This window comes from Bicyclus anynana, chromosome 4 (assembly GCF_947172395.1).
Source record: "Bicyclus anynana chromosome 4, ilBicAnyn1.1, whole genome shotgun sequence".
Taxonomy (NCBI): Eukaryota; Metazoa; Arthropoda; class Insecta; order Lepidoptera; family Nymphalidae; genus Bicyclus; species Bicyclus anynana.
The window spans coordinates 5,215,945-5,238,102 of NC_069086.1; the positions used below are offsets into that span (position 1 = coordinate 5,215,945).

Sequence of the window (22,158 nt, forward strand, 5' to 3'; positions counted from 1 at the left end):
GGAATTCGATTTGTTAGGTACTTATTGATTATGTTAATAAATTAAAGTAGTCGAAAATTTTGCTATTCTCAAAGCTCCCTTTGATTTATGAACTTTTAAGTATTTAAAAAAATATTAGATCTATTAATATTTCCTCTGTGCAATATTCCCAATCCTTTAATTTTTTCGGAAAGAATTTGTTAAGATTTGTTTGACAATAGGCCGGCAAGGCTTCGAATCCACGACCTTTCGGTGTGATGATGACGTGGAGCTATTATGGCTTAATATATTCGAATTTCAAAAAAGCCAAAACATACTCATAATTTTTTGATGTGCATTTATTTATAACAGTTAAGTGCATTTTCAACAACAAAGTGATCAATTGGTAGAAAATATTATAATGATGTCCCTTTTTAGTTTCGTAGGTTGTATTTAAAAATAAATAACTATAAAAAATAAATATCACGTGTCTCTAACTGTGAAGGCAAAAACATTGTGACGATACCAGCATACCTGAGAATTTTCTTCTACGAGGCGACTCGTGCTCGACAGTGAGCCAATTAAGGGTTGATAATGATCATTCATAATAAGCCGGCCTCGGTCGAATGGTTAGCCTATGTGGTTCGTATCATGAGGTCCTGAATCTGGCTTTAAAAATTCAAAATTCATTTATTTCAATTAGGCTTAGTTTACAAGCACTTTTGAAAGGTCAGGTATTTGTCAAAATTTAATTTAAACTAATGGTGCTAATAGTAGTCGAAAATTTAAAATTAAAGTTACGAGGGTTCCAAACGCGCCTTGGTCCGTGAAGAGCCCACAACATATAAATTACTTTTTTTTCTATAGAATTATCAGTAAATAATTAGCCTGGAGTTGGGACGTGGGAGGTGATCCACCCGGGCTTGGTTAACACGTTAAGTCGTCGGTCTTAGACTCCTAGTCGTTGGTTTTTTTAATTCTTTACAAGTTAGCCTACAATCTCACCTGATGGTAAGTGATGATGCAATCTAAGATGGAAGCGTGCTAATTTGTTAGGAGGAGGATGACAATCCACACCCCTTCCGGTTTCTACACGACATCGTACCGGAACGCTAAATCGCTTGACGGTACGTCTTTGTCGGTAGGGTGGTAACTAGCCACGGCCGAAGCCTCCCACCACCCAGACCTGGACCAATTATGAAAACCTCAATCGGCCCTCCCGGGGATCTAACCCAGGACCCCCGTTTTGTAAATCCACCGCGCATACCACTGCGCCACGGAGGCCGTCAATTCGTAGTAAGCTGAAACAAACATGGAAACGAAGTGACGTAGTCAAAGTGCGTATTATGCGTGTCTTCAGTGAACAAGCGTGTGTGAAATACCCTGAATAATCACCTGACGTCACTCTAACGCCTTAGTTCCTTTACCACAGAGAAGGAAAAATCATCAGAAGAAACATTATACTTTTTCTAGTGTGTGAAGTCTGCCAATCCGCATTGGGTCAGCGTGGTGGAGCAAGACCTAACCCCTCTCATTTTGAAAGGCGACTCGTACTCAGGAGTGCGCCGAATATGGGTTGTTAATGATGATAATAGCAATCTAAAATATCGTCCTCTTTTGCCCCATCGCTAACCGCCGCTATTTGTCGACCAGATGTCTTTTTCTCTCACGAGATATCATTGATGCTGCCTATAGGCCTACATATGATCATTTTATTCTACTTCGACTCCGATTGATGTTCTCTCCCCAAGCTAAAAAAATGTGTGGGAGTGACAGATCTTGATCACTTGACCTGGCGATAGCAAATGTCATTCTCATACATCTTTCTAGTTTTCGAAGCGTTAGCGATTTTTGAAAGAGAATCGACGTGCCACTTGGCTATTCTTTACAAGTTAGCTCTGACTACAACGTCACCTAATGGTAAGTGATGCTGTAATCTAAGATAGACAAGTCGCTAAATCGTTTGGCGGTACGTCTTTGCCTCTCATCTGTTATTTAATTAGGATGAAATAAATGATAGAAAATATTCACATTGACACATTGCACATAGGTTGCGTAAAATAATCATAGTGTTAAATGATTATTTTTTTTATTTTATTTAATCTCCTTCCCTCATTGGTTAATTAAAAAAAATCGTACCTACTATATTAGAATTTACCCAAAAGAATTAAAAAGTAAAGCTTTCACACTGTAACTGTGGGGTTACCACTCAGATATAAACAGATAAGTAATGTTATTTATATACCCTCATTAGTTATTTAGTCGTCTATTATGTCAAATGAAAGCTTATTTATGTTTATTTTAACTGTATTAGGTTGATTAGGTTCATGTTCTTTTAGATTTTGTATGAAAAATGTGTTTGGCCGCAATTTAACTAGGCAACCTATTTGCAATGTGTCACTGCGAATCATTTATTTCTTAGCACTAATGGATAACAGATGAGGGTATATATTTCTAATGCCGGATGTTAGACCAATTATAGGTATTCTATCACCGTATTCGAGTTGCGAATTGAACTTACGACCTTCCGGAGTTTCTTGCCCTTTAATCCGTTAAGCCCATTATTCTACTTATTAAGTAGGTATTATACTCATGAGTATTAGACAAAGGAAATATAAATATTAATGCAATAATACGTATAATTAAATTGCCGATGTTGATAAATATTTATCTCCTGTAGAGGGCAACAACTTGATGCATACAGAAACAAGGATCGCTGTGATATAAGATCTGACGGCCGCGTGGCGCAGTGGGTAGTGACCCTGCTTTCAGCATCCACGGTCGTGGGTTCGATTCCCACAACTGGAAAATATTTGTGTGATGAGCATGGGTGTTTTCCAGTGTCTGTGTGTATTTATACATTATATAAGTATTTATATGTAGTATATAAATGTATATGAATATTATAATATCAACTATCTTAGTACCCATAACACAAGTTACCCTGTATGCTTACTTTGGGGCTAGATAGTGATGTGTATTGTTTAAGTATATTTATTTATTTATTAAAAAAAAAAAAAGTGTTAAGTCAACCGTTATTATATATGTATAACACCATACGTTGTAACACAAAATGTTATATATATAACACCAAACGTTACCGTGGCATAACGGACGCCAGCGCCATCTAGAATCTATAGTTATAATACGAATTCTGTACATTTTGAACATTCTGTACATTGAAGATATTTTTTTAATTTTTTGTCAGTCTGTCCGTGTATTTTTGTTATTCGGGCATCACGCTGAAACTACTGAATGCATTCAAATGAAACTTGGCACGTTTTAAGACCATAATGCGGAGAAGGTTATAGGACACTTTTTATTGCGAAAATAAAATAAGAATGGTTGGAAGTTTGTATGGAAAATCCTTCATTTATAGAGTTACAGTTTTAAAATTTTTTTCATAAATCATAAAAAAAATACGAAATATAATGTGATTAAATTTTTTTTTAAATTGGTGAAATAGGGCTTGAAAGTTTACATTGACTTCCACTCGGACGAAGTCGCGGGCGTCCGCTAGTTACGAATAAGATATTTTATATGAAAAAATCGCACGAAAACGAAACTGAAATGAAATATGTGTGACGTATAAATAACATAACAAATACATAAAAGTACTTGATAATTCACTTTAGAAGCTTTAATGCGGTTAAAAGAAGCTAACAAATACGTCTTCATTTATTGGTATTTGTTTTCCCTGTAGAAAGGGTTTATTACGTTATATATTCCCGTCGATTTATAGTTGAATAATTAGTTTTAGTTTTGTGCTTGAACAGTTCAAACCCTTTTTTAGGAGCCCTGCCAAGTAACTGCGTGGTCATTTTTTTTTAAAAACAAATCGGATCAAAAAAAGCATAAATACTTCCAATTTAATAAATTCAATCCAGTCAAAGCATATTCGTGTTTTAGTGCAATGTTTATTTTATAATAGACAAGAGAGAAGATAAAAGCTTAATGTGTTGGAAAAATAAATTGTGTGGTCACCATAGATCAGAAAGAGGTACTTCCTGTGGGTGATTTGTTTACCGATCTACAATATTTACCTACAATGAACCGAGAGCCAGCGACAGTCACACCTACTCGTACCTTAATTTAGGAAGACTGAAAGTTTTTGGTCTTTCCACAATTAATAAGCACGGTAGCCAATTATGGAGTTTGGAAGGCAGGAGGCTTAAACGCAACTTTTTTTCATTTTCTATGGGGTATCATGATGAATCATGTCTCCACAAGACAGATCCTTAGCTCCGTGGCGACTTTCAGCTTGAATCACTTAAAGCTCTCTTCAAAAATCCTTTAATAGTTTTTTTGAAGGATTACCACGAAGCTAACCAGGGACATGATTTCTCATTTGTTGTCGTGGAAATCATTAACTTGTCACTTGTCTATACTTTTGAAACATGCTACTTTCCAAAGCTACCACGGTCCAAACTCAAAGATTTTATACATATATTGATATATAGATATGTCACCAGCGCGTCGAAACGGAGACGAACGAAGGTGGCTAATTGTCTTAATTTCATTTAATCGCATAGTAAACAACGAAAGATATTTAAGCAAATAATAACTAAATAATCTGGTATCGATTACTTATAGCAATAAAGCCGTCTTTACATGCAAATTTTTAGTTTAATCTATTAGTTTTTAATATTTTTTATTTATTTTTGTATTTTTGAGTGTATCTAATAAAGTATTTCTTCTCTACTTCTTCTAAACATTGTCTACAATGTCGAGAATATTTTCAGGAAGTGTAAAAACTATAAACACATACATAATATTATGTGTTTTCAGTTTTTGTTTGTAAGTAAACGCTCAGAGGAGTAGCCAAATTAGGATCACTTTTTGCGCTAATTTTATAGGCGAACATATCTAATAGTATACAATCGTTGTCCAAACTCCAAAACTGTCTTCTGTGTTTACTTATGGTAAGAGCATGGTCTAACAAACATTCATCAGCCAAAGCCAAATAGCCTTCATAAAATGAGGTAAGTCTGACTATCGCAAGCTCTCGGTCTATAAACGACAAATCAAATCGCGGAATTTGCGTCGATCTACTGAACGTTTGATAAAACTCGATCAGTTGTAATATTGTCTGTCTTCTTTATAGTTGCATGGATGGGGAAGTCGATATCAGCCGGTTTTCATACTCATATTGTAGGGTATATAAATAATTCACTCATACATTTTTATCATTTGACCAACAGAAATCAGTGGTGGATTGTTAACGATTGTATTGTTATTTGTTATAATGATTTTTCTCATCGTTATTGTGGTTTTGATCTCCACTTTGGACCTTGGAACTGCTGGACGGGATTGGGTGACTACTGAAGAATGTAAGTATACCTAAGCTTTTCTTTAACCTAAACCTAACCTGTACCATAATCACAAGGCTCTAAATTGGCTGTAAAGCATACAGAGCTATTCTATTTGTTATTCTTATATTATTAACCGACTTTTAAGAAGGTTTTTCTGTATTTGACGCGTATGTATAGCCTTGTTATATCTACTGTGGTATAGCGCAGTGGTGTGCGCGGTGGATTTACAAGGTGGGTTCGATCGCCGGCTGGGCCGATTGAGGTTTTCTTAATTAGGTCTGGCTGGTGGGAGGCTTCGGCCCCAGGGGCGTAGCTACCGCCGTATCTGTCGTATTAATGATACAAGGCCCCCGGCGATAAGGGGCCCTTTTCGAGCAATAGGCACCTACATTGTATCGAAAGAGTTGGGTTGAGTAAATCAAAAATTAAAGAGATTTTTTGGGATTTGCCGCTCGTCTATTGGGCCCTCTAACTAATTTTGATACAGGGCCCTTCTACGGCACGTTAAGCCATTGCTTCGGCTTTGACTAGTTACCACCCTACCGTCAAAGACGTACTAGCCTCGCCTAGCGATTTAACGTTCTGGTTTGGTTCCGGTACGATGTCTTGTAGAAGTCGAAAGGGATTAGGTAGATTTTCATCCTCCTCTTAACAAATTAGCCCGCTTCCATCAGATAGCAAAAAAATCGGCTTTAGTATTTAATTATAAATATTGAAAATGTCTTTAATGTACAAAATTTTACCTGCTACGATTTTATTATAAGTACTAGCGGACGCTCGCGACTTCGTCCGCGTGGAAATCAATGTAAACTTTCACGCCCTTTTTCACCACCTAAAGTGGTGAATTTTAAAAATTCTTGAATCGCAGTATATTTCTTATTTTTTTGATGATTTATGAACAAATTTTTAAAACTGTAACTCTAAAAATGATGGACTTTCCATACAAACTTTCAACCCCTATTTCACCCCCTTCTTATTTATATTATCCTGTAACCTTTCTTCCGTATTATGGTGTTAAACCGTACCAAGTTTCATTTTAAATCATTCAGTAGTTTCAGCGTGATGCCCGGTCAACAAAATCACGGACAGACAGACAGACAGATGGACAAAAAATCGAAAAAAAATATTTTTGGCTTCAGTATCGATTATATGATGCCCTCTAACAGAAAATTTCAAAATATCTTCAATGTATAGAATTTGACCTGTTACAGTTTTATTATAGGTGTAGATATAGATAGAAGATAGATATATACATAAATATATAGAAGATATAGACTGATATGTAAATAAATAATGTAGTAATGGAACGTGGAAATACGTACGTACGCATGATGATTTCTCATGGGTGGCGGAAGCGATCTAGGTCAAGGTTTTATAGGCATTAAAAATGAAGATTATGATGGTTTGGTATTTACATATTGGACCTAAATACATAGGAGTTGGCAACATACGAGTATTAAGACATACTCGTATAGTTATGTAATACGAGTATTTAGAAGAGGTTCCTAATTAATAATAATAATAAGCCCTTTATTCCGAATATACAAGTTGAGTAATACACATATATATTATATTATGTCGAGTAATTCGGAGTGCCTGTTGGCATAGGCCTCCTCCAGTCTTTTCCACTCCGTTCTATTTTGTGCTACCCTCCTCCAGTGGTTACCTGCATTTAATTTGATATCGTCTACCCATCTCGTTGACTGACGTCCCCTGCTCCGTTTACCGTTTCTAGGGTACCAGTCAGCCACGGTTGTGCTCTTGTGTCCTAATTAAGTGGGAGTAATAAATTGGCACTAACTTTTTACTAAGTCGGAAATATTATGCGGACGCCCTACGGCTTCACCCACGTATCTATACTATAGCCTTTCTTGATGAGTAATGTTTACCAACAAAGAAATTAGAAATGAAGGTAGAAAACGCATGTCATTTCATAACTTATTTATTTTAAATTATGTATGGTTTCTTTATAAAATGTTATATAAAATATATTACCCTATCTAATTGTTCTAAGCTTATTAATCACATCTATTTTCATTACCTAATTTAAGAAGAAGTTAATTGTAATTATTATTAGGTGTGAAATGATTTATAGCCTCATTTTTAATTTGTTTGTTGGTAAAGAGTACTCATTAAGAATGCCTGTAGTATAGTTACCGTTAGAGCCGTGATAGCCCAGTGGATATGACCTCTGCCTCCGATTCCGGAGGGTGTGGGTTCGAATCTGGTCCGGGGCATGCACCTCCAACTTTTCAATTATGTGCATTTCAAGAAATTAAATATCACGTGTCTCAATCGGTGAAGGAAAACATCATGAGGAAACAAACCTGCATACCAGAGAATTCTTATTCTTCTTAATTCTCTGCGTGTGTAAAGTCTACCAATCCGCATTGGTCCCGCGTGGTGGACTATTGGCCTTACCCCTCTCATTCAGAGAGGAGACTCGAGCTCAGCAGTGAGCCGAATATGGGTTGATGACGACGACGACGATCGTTACCGTTCCCATTGTCGTGGGAATACGGGGAATAATAGCCTATGGTACTCTGTGATAACGTAGCTTTCCATTAATGAAAGGATTTTTTTCTCATTGCTTACTCAATGCAAATAAACAAACAATCAAATTTTTTCTCTTTATAATACGTGCAAGTTAAGGTTACGTACTGAAAAATTCAGGCCGTTGGATGTTTAGAACATCCCAAACATTGGTTAATCGGGATATTTCAACAATCACCTAAAATCGGAACATCCTGTCCTATATATTTGGGAATCATGGCAATACTACTGTTTATACAATCCCCACTCGCACTTGACAAGTACCATATTTTTATGTGTAATCTGAAGACAGAGCAAACATGAAAAAACTTATAACTGATAAGAATCACCTCGTTGAATTTAAGTTAAGTTGTCCCTAAGAATTAGGTGTGTATATTTGTAGGTATATTTTTATCTGCACAATTTAACCCGAAAACCTAACCTTGCCTGGATTTCCAAGAAGCAGAAAATTTACAGGAACTTTAAGGACACCGATAAAAAGTCCCAACGATCCCTTTTCTTAGAAAAGTAAAATTCTCAATTGCGTAACATGTATTTTTTGTGTGAGCTCACAGATTAAAGAATAGGCAGATAGAGCGCACGGAACACGATGGCACCTTTTACTCTGACGACAGTGTCAACGACGACGGTCCAAATACAAAATTCAAAAACGAATAGTAACTTCGCATCAGTAATTTTCTATATCATTTAAGAAAAATGGCGTCTTTTGTTTTAAATAATTTAAAATCTGTTCACAAAAATTAAAGAAATAAGATGAAGTATTTTTTTTTAAATATTGATTACTAGCTGACACCGCGCGGTTCCACCCGCGTGGTTCCCGTTCCCGTGGAAATACAGGGATAATATATAGCCTTCCTCGATAAATAGGCTATCTAACACTGAAAGAATTTTTCAAATCGGACCAGTAGTTCTTGAGATTAGCGCGTTCAATCAAACAAACAAACAAACTCATCAGCTTTATAATATTAGTAGGTATAGATTGTAATAATTTACGTAATTGTTGTTAGTGTTCAATTTTGGAATACAAATAATGAAAAAAGTTTGTACATGCGGATGTCAAGGACACGCGTGATGGGTTTTTTATGGGTTTCATCGGCTTCACCACACTGCTTCTAAAGACTCATTCTGGACATTCTTTATTCTGTGTGTGAGCTATTATTACCATAATAAAAGAGTATTTGTATGACGCTTAGACCCACTACGCCGTACAAATGATGGATGGCGGATCTAGGTATCTGTTAAGAATTATTAGGGAACTAATTCTAGTTGACGATACTTTGATTAATGTACATATAAATATAGCTTAGAATAGTTTTACTGTTAAGTAGGTATTATAGTTATAAGTGCAATTATTGTATATGTTAAATATAAATACAGATGCAGACTATTTGATTGTATTAAGCATTAATTATCTTTACTTTTACCATGTATTTGTTTAACCATTGTATACTATATTGCTGTACTACTTTGATAATATCTATCTCGTTCTAATGTATATTTACTTTACTATTCTAACAGTATTGCCATTTCACTCTTTATTATATCACTATCTCATTTGTACATGTAACTCTGTCTCCTTTGTATTTTACTATTACTGCAATAAAGATAAGGGAATGCGGACGCTTCAAACTCTATATAATAAAGCACCCCATGTATCAAACACACTGGAAAGTTTTCTGCACTCAAAGTGAATACGATCCTAAGTGATTAATTTCGTTTTCGCTCGCACGGGCCGATCGTGCGCGACTGGATTGTCCGGCAGGTTTGCTGCATCAAACCTGACTCGACATCGCCCGCGGGCCCGGTCCAGCCTGGACTGCGCCTGCGGCGGAGCTCACCCGCGCCGCGCCGCGCATCTCGCGAGAAGCCCAGCCTGGAAGTGCACGGTCCAGGCTGACGGCCGCGTAGTGTAGAAACCACGGCGCCGGTGTCATCGCGCGACGCCGCAACGCCAAAGAAAAAATGGAGCCACCCCGCGGTTCCAAGCCACCCAAGGACGCCGCTGTTGCCTCGACTTCAGCGAGCACGAAGACCAGACGCCGCTCCACCTCTGGCGCATCCCGGGACAGATCGGGACGTGCTGAGGGAGAGAGAAGCTCTACGCAGCAAGGAGGAAGCGAGACGGGTGCCCCCCGCACCCCGTCGCAGATCCCCCGCGCCTCACCGCCGCGCCTCACACCCGCGGTCGCCCGCGCTGAGCCCATCTCGCTCGCGCAGCGGTCGAGCGAAAGAGATGGTGAGTCATCTTATAAGCCCGCCGCACACCCCACCCGGCACGAGGTACAAGCTGGAGGCCAGCTATACCTTAAAGAGAGCCGCGAATCTCCGCGCACCTCCGCCAGTACTCCCGCCGCGCCTGTCGCCCGGCCGGAGCAACAGGTAGATAACGCGGAGCCACGCACCCCCGCCGCGCGCCCGCTCCGTGACGTTTTAGCGTCCTACGAGCGGACCAGTTCGAGCGCAAAGAAAACCCACCAACCCGCTACCACAACCGGCGTGGCGGGTGAGAAAACGAGCAGCGAGCCACACACGCCCGCCGCAAGGCCTGCACGTCGCGACGCCCTTCCGTCGCACACACGGCCAGCTGCGAGTAGTGGGCCAAAAGAAGATGGGCAACGGTCAAAGCCTGCAGTGGCCAGACCTACCCAATCTCCGAAATCCAAACTCGAAGCCGATTGCCTAATTTTATATCGACTAGATAAGGCAGGCCTCGGATCGGATGAACTCAAGGCCGCCCTGGCCATACACCTGAATGACCGCCAGCGAGTACTGGACAATGAGAAGGTAGAGTCTCCCACAGACGCAGCCTCCGACGAAGAAGACATAGAGGAAGCCTGCCAACTAGCAGCGCAAACCCCGATTCCAGCGGTGCAATACACCGCGCCTCTAAAACGTCAGCGTACCGAAACCGACTTACACCCGGATCCTAAGCTGGCGAAAACCTCAGGTGAAGAAGCGCTACCACAGCGCGATCCACGCCTCCGAAGCCGCTCCAGCTGCATCATCGGAATGGACACCGATGAAAGCGAATTACCATCGCAACCGACTCCGACTACGACGCCCGCGCCTCGACCATCCACGAGTTTCGCTGACGCAGCGCGCCCACGGCATGAAGAGCAGAAAAATAGAGACCGAACAAAACCCAGCTCTACAGGCTCTACCGACTCTACCGGCGGACAAGTCCCGCCAGCACAACCACCGCCCAAGAAACCGCGCTACCCACCGCTTGTGGTAGAGCAGCTCCCGAACTGGGCACACCACCTTCGCCAGTTGAAGGATAAACTTGGTAGAGCACCCAACGCTCGTCCCTTCGGGAGGGGAATAAAGTTTATCCCAACCGAAGAAAATGAATATCGCCTACTCCAACGATATCTCACAGAATTGGAAAAAACGGAGAAGATCTCGTGGTTCTCCTACTCGCTGCCCCAAGACAAAAGTCTGAAGGTAGCGATTAGGGGAGTTCCAGTTGACACACCACCTGCCGACATAGAGCAAGAGCTGCGAAACCTGGGCTTTGAGCCGGAGCTGGTCCGAGCTATTCGAGCCCGCAAAGGACGCCCGGGTTGCATCTTCCTGGCAATACTAAAACGGACTCCCGATACTCTACCGAAGATCTATGAGGTGGACGAACTGTGCATGCCGGGAGTCCGCATCGAAGCATGGCGTGGGAAGAAGGGGCCCGCGCAATGCCATAGATGCCAATTGTTCCGCCATAGTTCCCACATGTGCCATAGACGACAAGCCTGCGTGCGCTGCGGAGAGGAGCACAGCGCGCACATGTGCCCACGTCCTCTCGAAGAACCAGCCACCTGCGCAAACTGCGGTGGCCCGCATCCTGCAAATAACTCCTCCTGCCCTGTATACCGCAAGGAGGCCAGAAACAAAAAAGCGGGTACAGTGGCAAGAACGGCCACCACACGAGAAGAGGATCGTCCTGCCCGCTCACAGACTAGGGCGGAGGAAGACGGCGCGCCCATTGCTCCGGGAGGTTCTAACATAAGAACCCCAGCAAATGAGCCCACCGCACGAGGCGCCCCCGTGCAAGGGAAGAAAAAGAAAAAGAAGAACCCAAAGAAGAAAAAACCCCAAGAGGCGACACAGAGCGCCACAACGGCCTCCGCTCCTAAAGAAGCGGCTCCGGGGAGAACGACGACGCGCCCACAAACGGAACGTAGAGCTGACTCTTCCAACATCAGTACTCAGTCAGCTCTACAAATGCTAACAGACGTTCTCCACGCAATACAAGCAGGCGAAGACGCGACCACCGCAATCCTCAGAGGAATAACCCAACTCCTCCAATCCAATGCCTAAGCCACTGAGATTGCTGTTCTGGAACGCCAATAGCCTTAAAAGAAAAAAGGCTCTCTTTCGGACGCTACTACGGGAGCAAGATATAGATGTGGCGCTTATCTGCGAAACTCTACTAGCCTCCAAAGACATAATAAAGTTCCCGGGGTACTTTACTTACCGGGAGGACGATCCTCCATCGACACAAACGAAACGAGGCCTTGCAATCCTAGTACGGAGAAGATTGGTACATCAGCTGCTGCCCTCCGTAGAATTGGAGACCTTCCAAGCAATGGGTGTGGAACTCGAACTGGCTGGACGTCCGCACCGACTATACATTATATACAGACCGCCGACAAACAGAACATTGGACATGCAAGAGCTCCAGAAAATCATAGATCCCCAAATACCGACAGTATTGGCCGGGGACTGGAACGCCAAGCACCCAGCGTGGAATTCGAGTACCACGACTCCAGTGGGTAGAGCACTCTTTGCCGAAGCGGACCGAAGAGGGTACCAAATCACCGGCCCCGAAGTGCCCACCCACTACCCCTTCAATGATGACCACTTACCCGATGTCTTGGACTTCGTAGTGGCGCGTGGACTTCCAAACATCCCCCCACTTGAAGTCTTAAATGACGACATGGGCTCAGACCACTTGCCAGTTCTGACCACCTTGGACGCCGGCACTGCGCCTAGCCCGCAAATGCCTCAAAAGAAGAAAATAGACTGGGACAAGTACACGTCTATCATTTCGGACACCATCCCGACTGGATCGGCATCGACTCCAGAACAAGTAGAGACCCTTGCGATGGGAATTACAACGTCCATCCAAGGGGCTCTAAAGGAAGCCACTACCGTGACCACAGCCCAGAGCACCAAACCCCCGCTTCCCCGCCAGATACAGCAGCTTCTGGAGAGGAAAAGAAAACTCAGGAGAAAATGGCAATCCAGTAGATGTCCCGTGCAAAAGAGACAACTAAACCAACTAGCTGAACGAATCACTAACCAGCTCACAGCAAACTCGACTGATGAATGGCTAGATCACCTAGAGACCGTCAGGGAGGACCAAACCTCACTCCACAAACTCTGCCGGAGCTTCACAAAGGTCCCTACTCCAAAGACGCCACTGCTGCACGATGACGGTAATCTCCGCTATCGTGCAGCAGACAGAGCTGAGATACTGGCCAAACATCTCGAGACCCAGTTCTCGCCGTTCCCGGACAAAAATCCCGCCCACACGCAGCAAATCATCAGCGACAACCAAAGGTTCTTCGATGACGAACATGAAACTAGTGATGCCGAGGAAAACTTCTTCTTCTCCCCGGGAATGGTCAGCACAATAATCAAAAAGACCAAACTCAAGAAAGCCCCCGGAGCAGACGGGATAATGAATAACGCGCTCCGCCACTTGCCACGAAAGGCGGTGGTCGCTTTGACCCGTCTCTTCAATGGAATCCTACGTTCGGGCCACTTTCCCGAAATCTGGAAGGTGGGACATATTATTGTGCTGCCAAAACCCGGAAAAAACCCCAGAAAGCCGGAGAGCTATCGACCCATCACTCTCCTCCCCACGACATCGAAGATCTTTGAGAAACTGCTCATTCAACAACTGCTCCCTTATATAACGCCCAGACCGGAACAGTTTGGGTTCCGTGCGGAGCACAGCACAACACTGCAGCTGATGAGAGTACTTCATATCTTCACCAACGCTCTTAACAAAAAGGAGAAGACTGTGGCAGTCTTCTTAGACATGGAAAAGGCCTTCGACCGAGTCTGGCACGAGGGCCTAATCCACAAACTAACAAGGACCGCCACCCCCAAGAAGTTAATGAAGATCTTGAAGTCCTTCCTAACTAACAGGAAATTCCGAGTGAAGGTGGACGGCGAAATCTCCGAGGAATTCCCCATCAAAGCGGGCGTCCCGCAGGGAAGCTGTTTGTCGCCGATGCTGTACTCCACTTTTACTGATGACATCCCAGTCCCCCCCGGGACCACACTAGCGCTGTACGCGGACGATGCGGCGTACATAGCCACGTCGCTGAACCACGCACACGCTACCAAGAAGCTCCAAAACACCCTGGACTCCCTCCCCGAATGGTTGGAAAAATGGCGCTTGTCAGTAAATGTGGGGAAAACACAAGCAATTGCTATGGGAAGTGGCCCCAAAATCTCCCAAAAATTGAAGTTGTGTGACCAAGAAATCACTTGGCACAACACAGTGAAGTACCTAGGTCTAACAATTGACCGGAATCTCACAATGAGGCCGCATATTAAAAATGTCGCAAACAAGGCGAGAGTCGCCACACACGTCCTTCGACCGGTGCTCTCTTCGTGCCTGCCGCTACGGATGAAGTTAGGGGTGTATAAGACATATATACGCCCCATCCTGACCTACGCAGCACCAGCCTGGTACTCGCTCGCGAAGGAGAGCAACAGGCGGACCCTCAGAGCCAGACAATCACAGGCCCTGAGACAAATAGCGAACGCCCCTCGGTACGTCAGGAACCGCACCATCGCCAGGGACCTGCGTATCGAGGACTTAGACTCGGAAATAAAATCCCAAGCCATCCGAGTCTTTGCCAAAGCAGACGCGTCGCAAATGGCCCACATCAAAGACATTGCGCCGTACCATGCTCGCCCGCCTGAGAAAAGGGAATACCCGAGGGACATACTAACCAAATAGCTCATATGAGCCCCCATGGCGAGGTTGCCGCCTAGACAACCATACCATGAAACACCAAGAAAGGATAAAATAAAATAAAGATACGAAGAAAACCACAAACGCCCCCAACAGGAGGCGAATCCAACGACCGCTCTATCTTTATAGAGCGCGGTAGAGAACCACGCGCAGAGAGCATATGCTCTGGTCGCGTCTCCCCCCCGGGCCCTGCGGGCCCGGAGAGAAGATATACTGTCAAACACACTTCACTCCCGAAGCCTGAAGCGATCGCACCTCTACATAACAATAATTACGTGTTTTATTTATACGCGTTTCCCTGTGGTTTGGATCCTCCAAAATCCTCCACAGTGCATGGTCCTTCGAGCCGGATTCACCGAGCCGGCAAACATCTTGAAGATAAGCTCAGGCAAGAGAGCGTCTCCGTGGAAGAACTGAAGAGGAATCAACCTATCGCCGCAGAACAGGGTTCCGCGGGCTTGGAAGATCGTTCAGTTGGGCCACGGAACTGAAGTGACGTCATCGAAGTCTGCCTAGACCGAAGAAAAGGCATCGACCCTTCGCTGCGGGTGCATTGAGGCGAAGCTCAGTAGTAGCTGCCGAAGACCGCGAGGCTTGTGGGGAAGATCGTTTCATCGAGCTACAGACCAACCGAAGATCTACGAAGCATCCACGAAAAGGCATCCACCTTCGCTGCGGGTGCATTGAGGCAAAGCTCTAAGAAGCTGCCGAAGACCGCGAGGCCGTTGGGAAGATCGTTTCGTCGTGCTGTAAAATACCTTCAAGGGCACACTTTCAACAAAACGAAGAGGAATCCACCTTCGCTGCGGGTGCATTGAGGCGAAGCTCCGAGTAGCTGCTGAAGACCGCGAGGCTGTTGGGAAGATCGCTTCGTCGCATTGGAGAAGACCCTAAGCGGTTTACCGCGCCTCATATGTTCACCACCTAACGGTGTCAAACGGTGAACAGTGAGTTAACGCCTAACGGCGGGAGCAGTATACCAGACGATACTGCCAGCTTGCCTTAACCGGCAGCTGTAACAGTCTGATCGCGCCGATACGGTTCACGTGAGATAGGGGTCCTCCTAGTAGGCACAGCCGAGGGTGTCGGGCGTTCCTCCCGATACCTGAGCACTCTAACCCTCACGTTTTACCCTCTGTCGGGCGATTCCCACCTCACCTTACCCATTACTCCATCCCTGAGAGAGTGTGTCTTTCGAGACCCTCAAACAGGACTGCTAGGGCATTAGGGCAGTTAGGGTATTAGGGACGGTAGGTTTATTAGGGTATTTATGTATTTTATTTTAAGGTATTTATTTATTTTATTTAGGGTTTTAAAACGGTATATTTATTAGGGTATTTATTTATTTTATTTTTCGAGTATTTATTTATTTTATTTAGGGTATTAGGGTTAGTAGGGTTTATAAGGTTTTAGGGATAGTAGGATTGGTACTGTCAATAAAACCTCGACCACAGAGAGAGCAAGATTAGCTTAAAAATAGACTAATTTATAAAACCACGACTTACGCACGACAATGGACGGATTAGTAATCGCAGAAATAAGAAACCTATTAAACCTCTTGCAAAAAGTAGAACGAGCTTCACATGAAGACCCTTGCATAAATAACAATCGAACACAAGCTATAGATGACGAACCACGCATGGATAAACGGACGCGAGATTATACAAGAAAAAGAGCTATTTTAAAAGCAAATATAGAAATTAAACAAGCACAGTTAGAACGGGCTAATGCAGAAGTCGAAATAGCGAAAACAAAAATAGAGCTTATTCAATTTGATGAAGGAAATAGTTATAATAAAATAACAGAAACTGTTAATAACTATACAAATAACTTAGATTTACCACTAAATAAAAATAAAAACATCGACATAATGAATAATCCAGGAAGAATAGACGCAACAATAAATAAAGATAGTCGTCATTCAGAGCCAAACTGTAATAGTAATAGTGAAGATGAAGTTAAAGTTTTGGCCGACTCTACTACCGAAGAGAAAATTCTTTCATGCCAACCAGAGCAATGCAAATTAGAAATAATTAAAAACAACAAAAGCTATTCGGAAATAATTAACAGTGTTCCAGGCGATAGCATAGTATTAACACCGACTACGTCTACAATACCTCAGCTAAGTCTTACGGACAAACAAGAAAGATACTGTGTTACAAACCGCAAAGAACTCCTAAATAAACGTAAACTGAAAAGCTACAGTAATAAAATAAATCATAGACTTGATAAGATTGTTGTAATGAGGAAATTATACATACCACATTTTAAACTAACAGTGGAGTTTTATAGACACCACTCGAATACAAATACTATAACTTCATTGAAGAAACAATCAATACATACACTTTTCAATGCTGACACTCAAAGAAATATAACAGCACTCTCGCAAAGAAACTTTTGTAACAAAAAGAGTCATTACGATATTTTTTTTTTTTTTTTTTTTTTTTTTATTATTTACAAGTCAGCCCTTGACTACAATCTCACCTGATGGTAAGTGATGATGCAGTCTAAGATGGAAGCGGGCTAACTTGTTAGGAGGAGGATGAAAATCCACACCCCTTTCGGTTTCTACACGGCATCGTACCGGAACGCTAAATCGCTTGGCGGTACGTCTTTGCCGGTAGGGTGGTAACTAGCCACGGCCGAAGCCTCCCACCAGCCAAACTCAAAGCTGTATCTACTTACTGTTGAAGTCAATTAATCGATTTAAAAAAGAAGACACCACCTTTAGCGATGCTTTGGCAAAAACGGTTGCATCACAAATAAAAGAAAGCCATTATATCTCAAGCTATGATAGTTATGCTGAAAACAAAGTTAAACTAGCTGTAGTCATCTCTACAATAGACGAATACAAAGCACAAACACTTTTACGCTACTGGGATCAATACTGCAAGCCGAATAGTAGACAAAGTTCAGTTAAACCTAAAACAAATAACAGCATAATGGATCTACGTAGCAAGTTTGACAACTACCATGAACCACGTAAAATTGGCCAGATTAATAATATAACTACAGTGAAACATTATTTAAAATATAACGTTATACAATTTGCGAATACGAAACAACTTAATTACTACTTAAAAGTCACGTCAATTAAAAACTCTGATTACTCGATGTCATTAGATTACCTAATATTAAGTTTGTACACCTGCGCAAGAGATAAGATAAAACCAATAATGATTGCTTATGAAAAGACGAGAAAACAAAGACACAAAATATCACAACCATTTGCCGAACAAATTGTTAAACCCACTTTATTGCACCCACCTGCAAATGATAAAACAAAACTTTCAAACTTACGCTGCGATAGTAATAATATCAATAAACGTCTTGTTCAAGAACGTCATTGTTTAAAATTAATGAAAATACTTAAAAAGCCAGCCAACATTACCCCAAAAGAAATCTTAACAATAGACAAAGGCATCATAAAATATAATATTTCCGAAGTACGAGAACTTAGTTTATTGCTGTCGGCTGCAAATAAAGAAACAATGCCACTAAACAGAAACAATGATGACCACCTGTTTACTGACATAATAACATGGCCACGAAACAAAAAATGGATTACTGATTATTACCGTAAACAGAAAATAAAACTAATCAACAATGGAACTCCGAAACATGTCGTAAAATCCAAGATATTACATTTTAAAGATAAATATAACTCATCAGAGTTTAAATTAACGACCAAAACGATTGAAGATAAATGTACACAGATAATAACCTTCAAACGTGACATAGCACAAATTGTAAAACCTAGACAACGCTTTACCGGTAAATATTTAATTAAAAACCAAGAGGATCTTATAAAACTGAAACTTATTGGAAATATACCAATAAATATTTTCGAAGATTACTTATTGAAACCATGCAGAATTATAAATAATGTTTTACGTATCATAATATCGCAGTATTCAAGGCAATTCACTCAATTTCAAGACGAGGGGGAGCTCTACAATGACCTGTATCGTATTATAAATATATACCAAACATATAGAAAACCTAGACTGAAGAAGGCTTAGTCTCGGTAATAACCAATCCAAGGATGAACATTAGAATTTAAATTAAATTAAAGTTATTTCGAAGTCACAACTAAATTAAAATAAACATTACAAAAACAAATTATGGTATTTATTATTAAGAGTTGCTCTTAGTTTATGTAGTTTGTTCTTCATTAAAATCTTTGTCTGTGTTAGTAATTATCATGAAGTACCATGTAAAAGCATGCGAAGTATAATCAATCTATTTTTAATTACTTAATTTGATTTATTAATATAAACGTTAAAGCTTTCTCAAAATAACAAACAAGCAAATCACAAGGAATGATTAATATGTTTAGATTCACTTATAGGCACGATATTTTGTAATATATAAGTTGAAAGGAAATGATCTTATTATTTCAATACTATGATTATATTAACTAACATTAACTACATATTTTAGTTTACTTACAAAGTACAGAAAATTCTTGAACCAAAACTGAACACTAGATAATTGTAACCTGAGAAATATTTTAATCCTGAATATTGTAACTAATTTGTATTAAATAAGACCTTACAGATCTTGAATTTAGTCTGTATCGTCAACCCCTACTTTTAGTGCTGCAGAATACATCTTGACAGATCTTATCTTCGCACGAGGGGGAGACTGTTAAGAATTATTAGGGAACTAATTCTAGTTGACGATACTTTGATTAATGTACATATAAATATAGCTTAGAATAGTTTTACTGTTAAGTAGGTATTATAGTTATAAGTGCAATTATTGTATATGTTAAATATAAATACAGATGCAGACTATTTGATTGTATTAAGCATTAATTATCTTTACTTTTACCATGTATTTGTTTAACCATTGTATACTATATTGCTGTACTACTTTGATAATATCTATCTCGTTCTAATGTATATTTACTTTACTATTCTAACAGTATTGCCATTTCACTCTTTATTATATCACTATCTCATTTGTACATGTAACTCTGTCTCCTTTGTATTTTACTATTACTGCAATAAAGATAAGGGAATGCGGACGCTTCAAACTCTATATAATAAAGCACCCCATGTATCAAACACACTTCACTCCCGAAGCCTGAAGCGATCGCACCTCTACATAACAATAATTACGTGTTTTATTTATACGCGTTTCCCTGTGGTTTGGATCCTCCAAAATCCTCCACAGTGCATGGTCCTTCGAGCCGGATTCACCGAGCCGGCAAACATCTTGAAGATAAGCTCAGGCAAGAGAGCGTCTCCGTGGAAGAACTGAAGAGGAATCAACCTATCGCCGCAGAACAGGGTTCCGCGGGCTTGGAAGATCGTTCAGTTGGGCCACGGAACTGAAACCATAGCCAGGGATCTAAAGATTGAAAGCCTGGATGAATTTGTTGGGCGGCTCGCGGAAAAACTTTTTCTACGAGCGGACGCAGCAACTTCAACGTCCATCAGGGGCATAGCCCCATATCACAGGAGACCTCCCGACAAGAAAGCATTCCCTAGGGATGCTATTCTTATAACATAGACCCCCCTCTAGCTAAAGCATTTCCTAGAAGGTATCTCGCACCTTCTATCATCTCTCGCAGACCACCATTTTTTCACAGTGGCCCAGCCACACCCACCGGGGCCGGGCTTCCCACAAGCGGGACTAACCCAGCCCAGGTGATTCCTGGAGTTCCCACTATAAGCCTATAATGGCTTCCCAATGACCCTGACCGTATTCACGGCAGGCGTCTGCAACCACAGTAAAGGGGTCCAACCCCGGAACTGTCTCCTCCACACCCTTACGGGTGCGTGAGACGGATGGCTAGCAAACACACTTCACTCCCGAAGCCTGAAGCGATCGCACCTCTACATAACAATAATTACGTGTTTTATTTATACGCGTTTCCCTGTGGTTTGGATCCTCCAAAATCCTCCACAGTATCACTTTCATATTATTATGTTAATGATAATGACAACTGACAGGGACCGATGTCCTCGTGCTAACCGAGGCATGGGATTGCAATACCACCAATTTTTGCAACTTCAGAGCTTCACTGAGAACATCTTAGAATAATGTACACAGTATTTTATAGCTCGAACCTGGATTTAAATCTAGGTCATCGTGAACCCAAGCTATATAAGCTAACAACTGGACAAGCAAGCCGGCTCAAAACCTGCCAATATTTCAGGAGTGATATAAGAAGATGAAGGAAAAACATCGTGAGGAATCTGAGATTTTTTTTGATTCTCTACGTGTGTGAGGTCTACCAATCCGCATTGGGCCAGCGTGGAGGACTAAGGAGCCCTCTCGTTCTGTGAGGATACTAGTACTCTATAATGAGCTGAATATGGGTTCTTAATGATTATGACGAAAATTAGATGAGCCAGCTAACACCTGAATTTACTAACTCATCTGTCCAAGTTCGGAAGAAGTCGTCGATTTACCCATAATAGAATGTGATGCATTTCCTCCAGTTTCCTTGTTCGTTTATATTATAGATAATTAATTACTTACACGTGATCAAGTGCAATTAATCATGACCCATATTCATTCATCCATGCATTATTTATGTTTCGCTGTTTACTTCCTAAATATACCTCTTTAGTACTGCAGTGTTCCAAGCAGAATTGCACTCACAATTTCATAACTATGTAGATATACTTCATAGAATTCACTGTTCAACCTTAACATTAAAAGCACCATTAAAAAGTTGTTTACAATATAACTAACACTATCTTAGTTTTTCATTACGATCGCGTGTCAAGTAGCTTCTAAACTAGATGATTCTAACTCGACTGTTCGTATCATACCATTTATGTGGTAGTAGGTCAAGTTGATGGGTTGCCTTGGAGATAGAAGCTAAGTAAATGGTTGTATATAGGTCATAGGTTATGTGCAGTTAGTATAAGGAAGTACGGAATGAGTATTTGAAAGCGGTAGGTTTTCCAGTGAACTTTTTCTTTTATTAGAGTCTCCTAATTGCCATGCTCAAGGCCAATCGAATGATAAAAAAGACGTATTACGTTTTACAGTAGGTAAAGTTCCTAGACATGACCTAGGCCGATTCTTTATTTGCTGAAAAAGGTCGTGGTCGTTTATTTTAGTTATCTTTATTTTATTTTATTCCGATACTGGGAGGAAAAGCAGTTTCATATCAGTATTGCCATAACCGTGGCAAAATGGTCACTTTATATCTACAGACTTGGACGTCGTAGAATTCATCCGAATTGATGATCCCAATGATCATCAATTCGGATGAATTCTACGACGCTTAATTTTACAATTCGTTTTATTTTATTTTTATAATAATTAATAAGTTTAGGTTAGGTTAGTTACTAGTAATTTAAATATTTTTGTATTTAG

General features: G+C 41.3%; 1 protein-coding gene across 1 annotated transcript in view; it reads left to right on the plus strand.

Moving 5' to 3' along the window:
- Positions 1-5,048: 5,048 nt before the first annotated feature.
- The window catches only part of LOC112052918 (pancreatic triacylglycerol lipase), a 28,243-nt gene continuing 11,133 nt past the window's right edge, over positions 5,049-22,158 (plus strand). Inside the window, exon 1 of the mRNA XM_024092165.2 lies at positions 5,049-5,288. Coding sequence (XP_023947933.1) covers positions 5,204-5,288 — 85 coding nt within the window. The 5' untranslated portion in view covers positions 5,049-5,203. The remainder of the gene's footprint in view (positions 5,289-22,158) is intronic.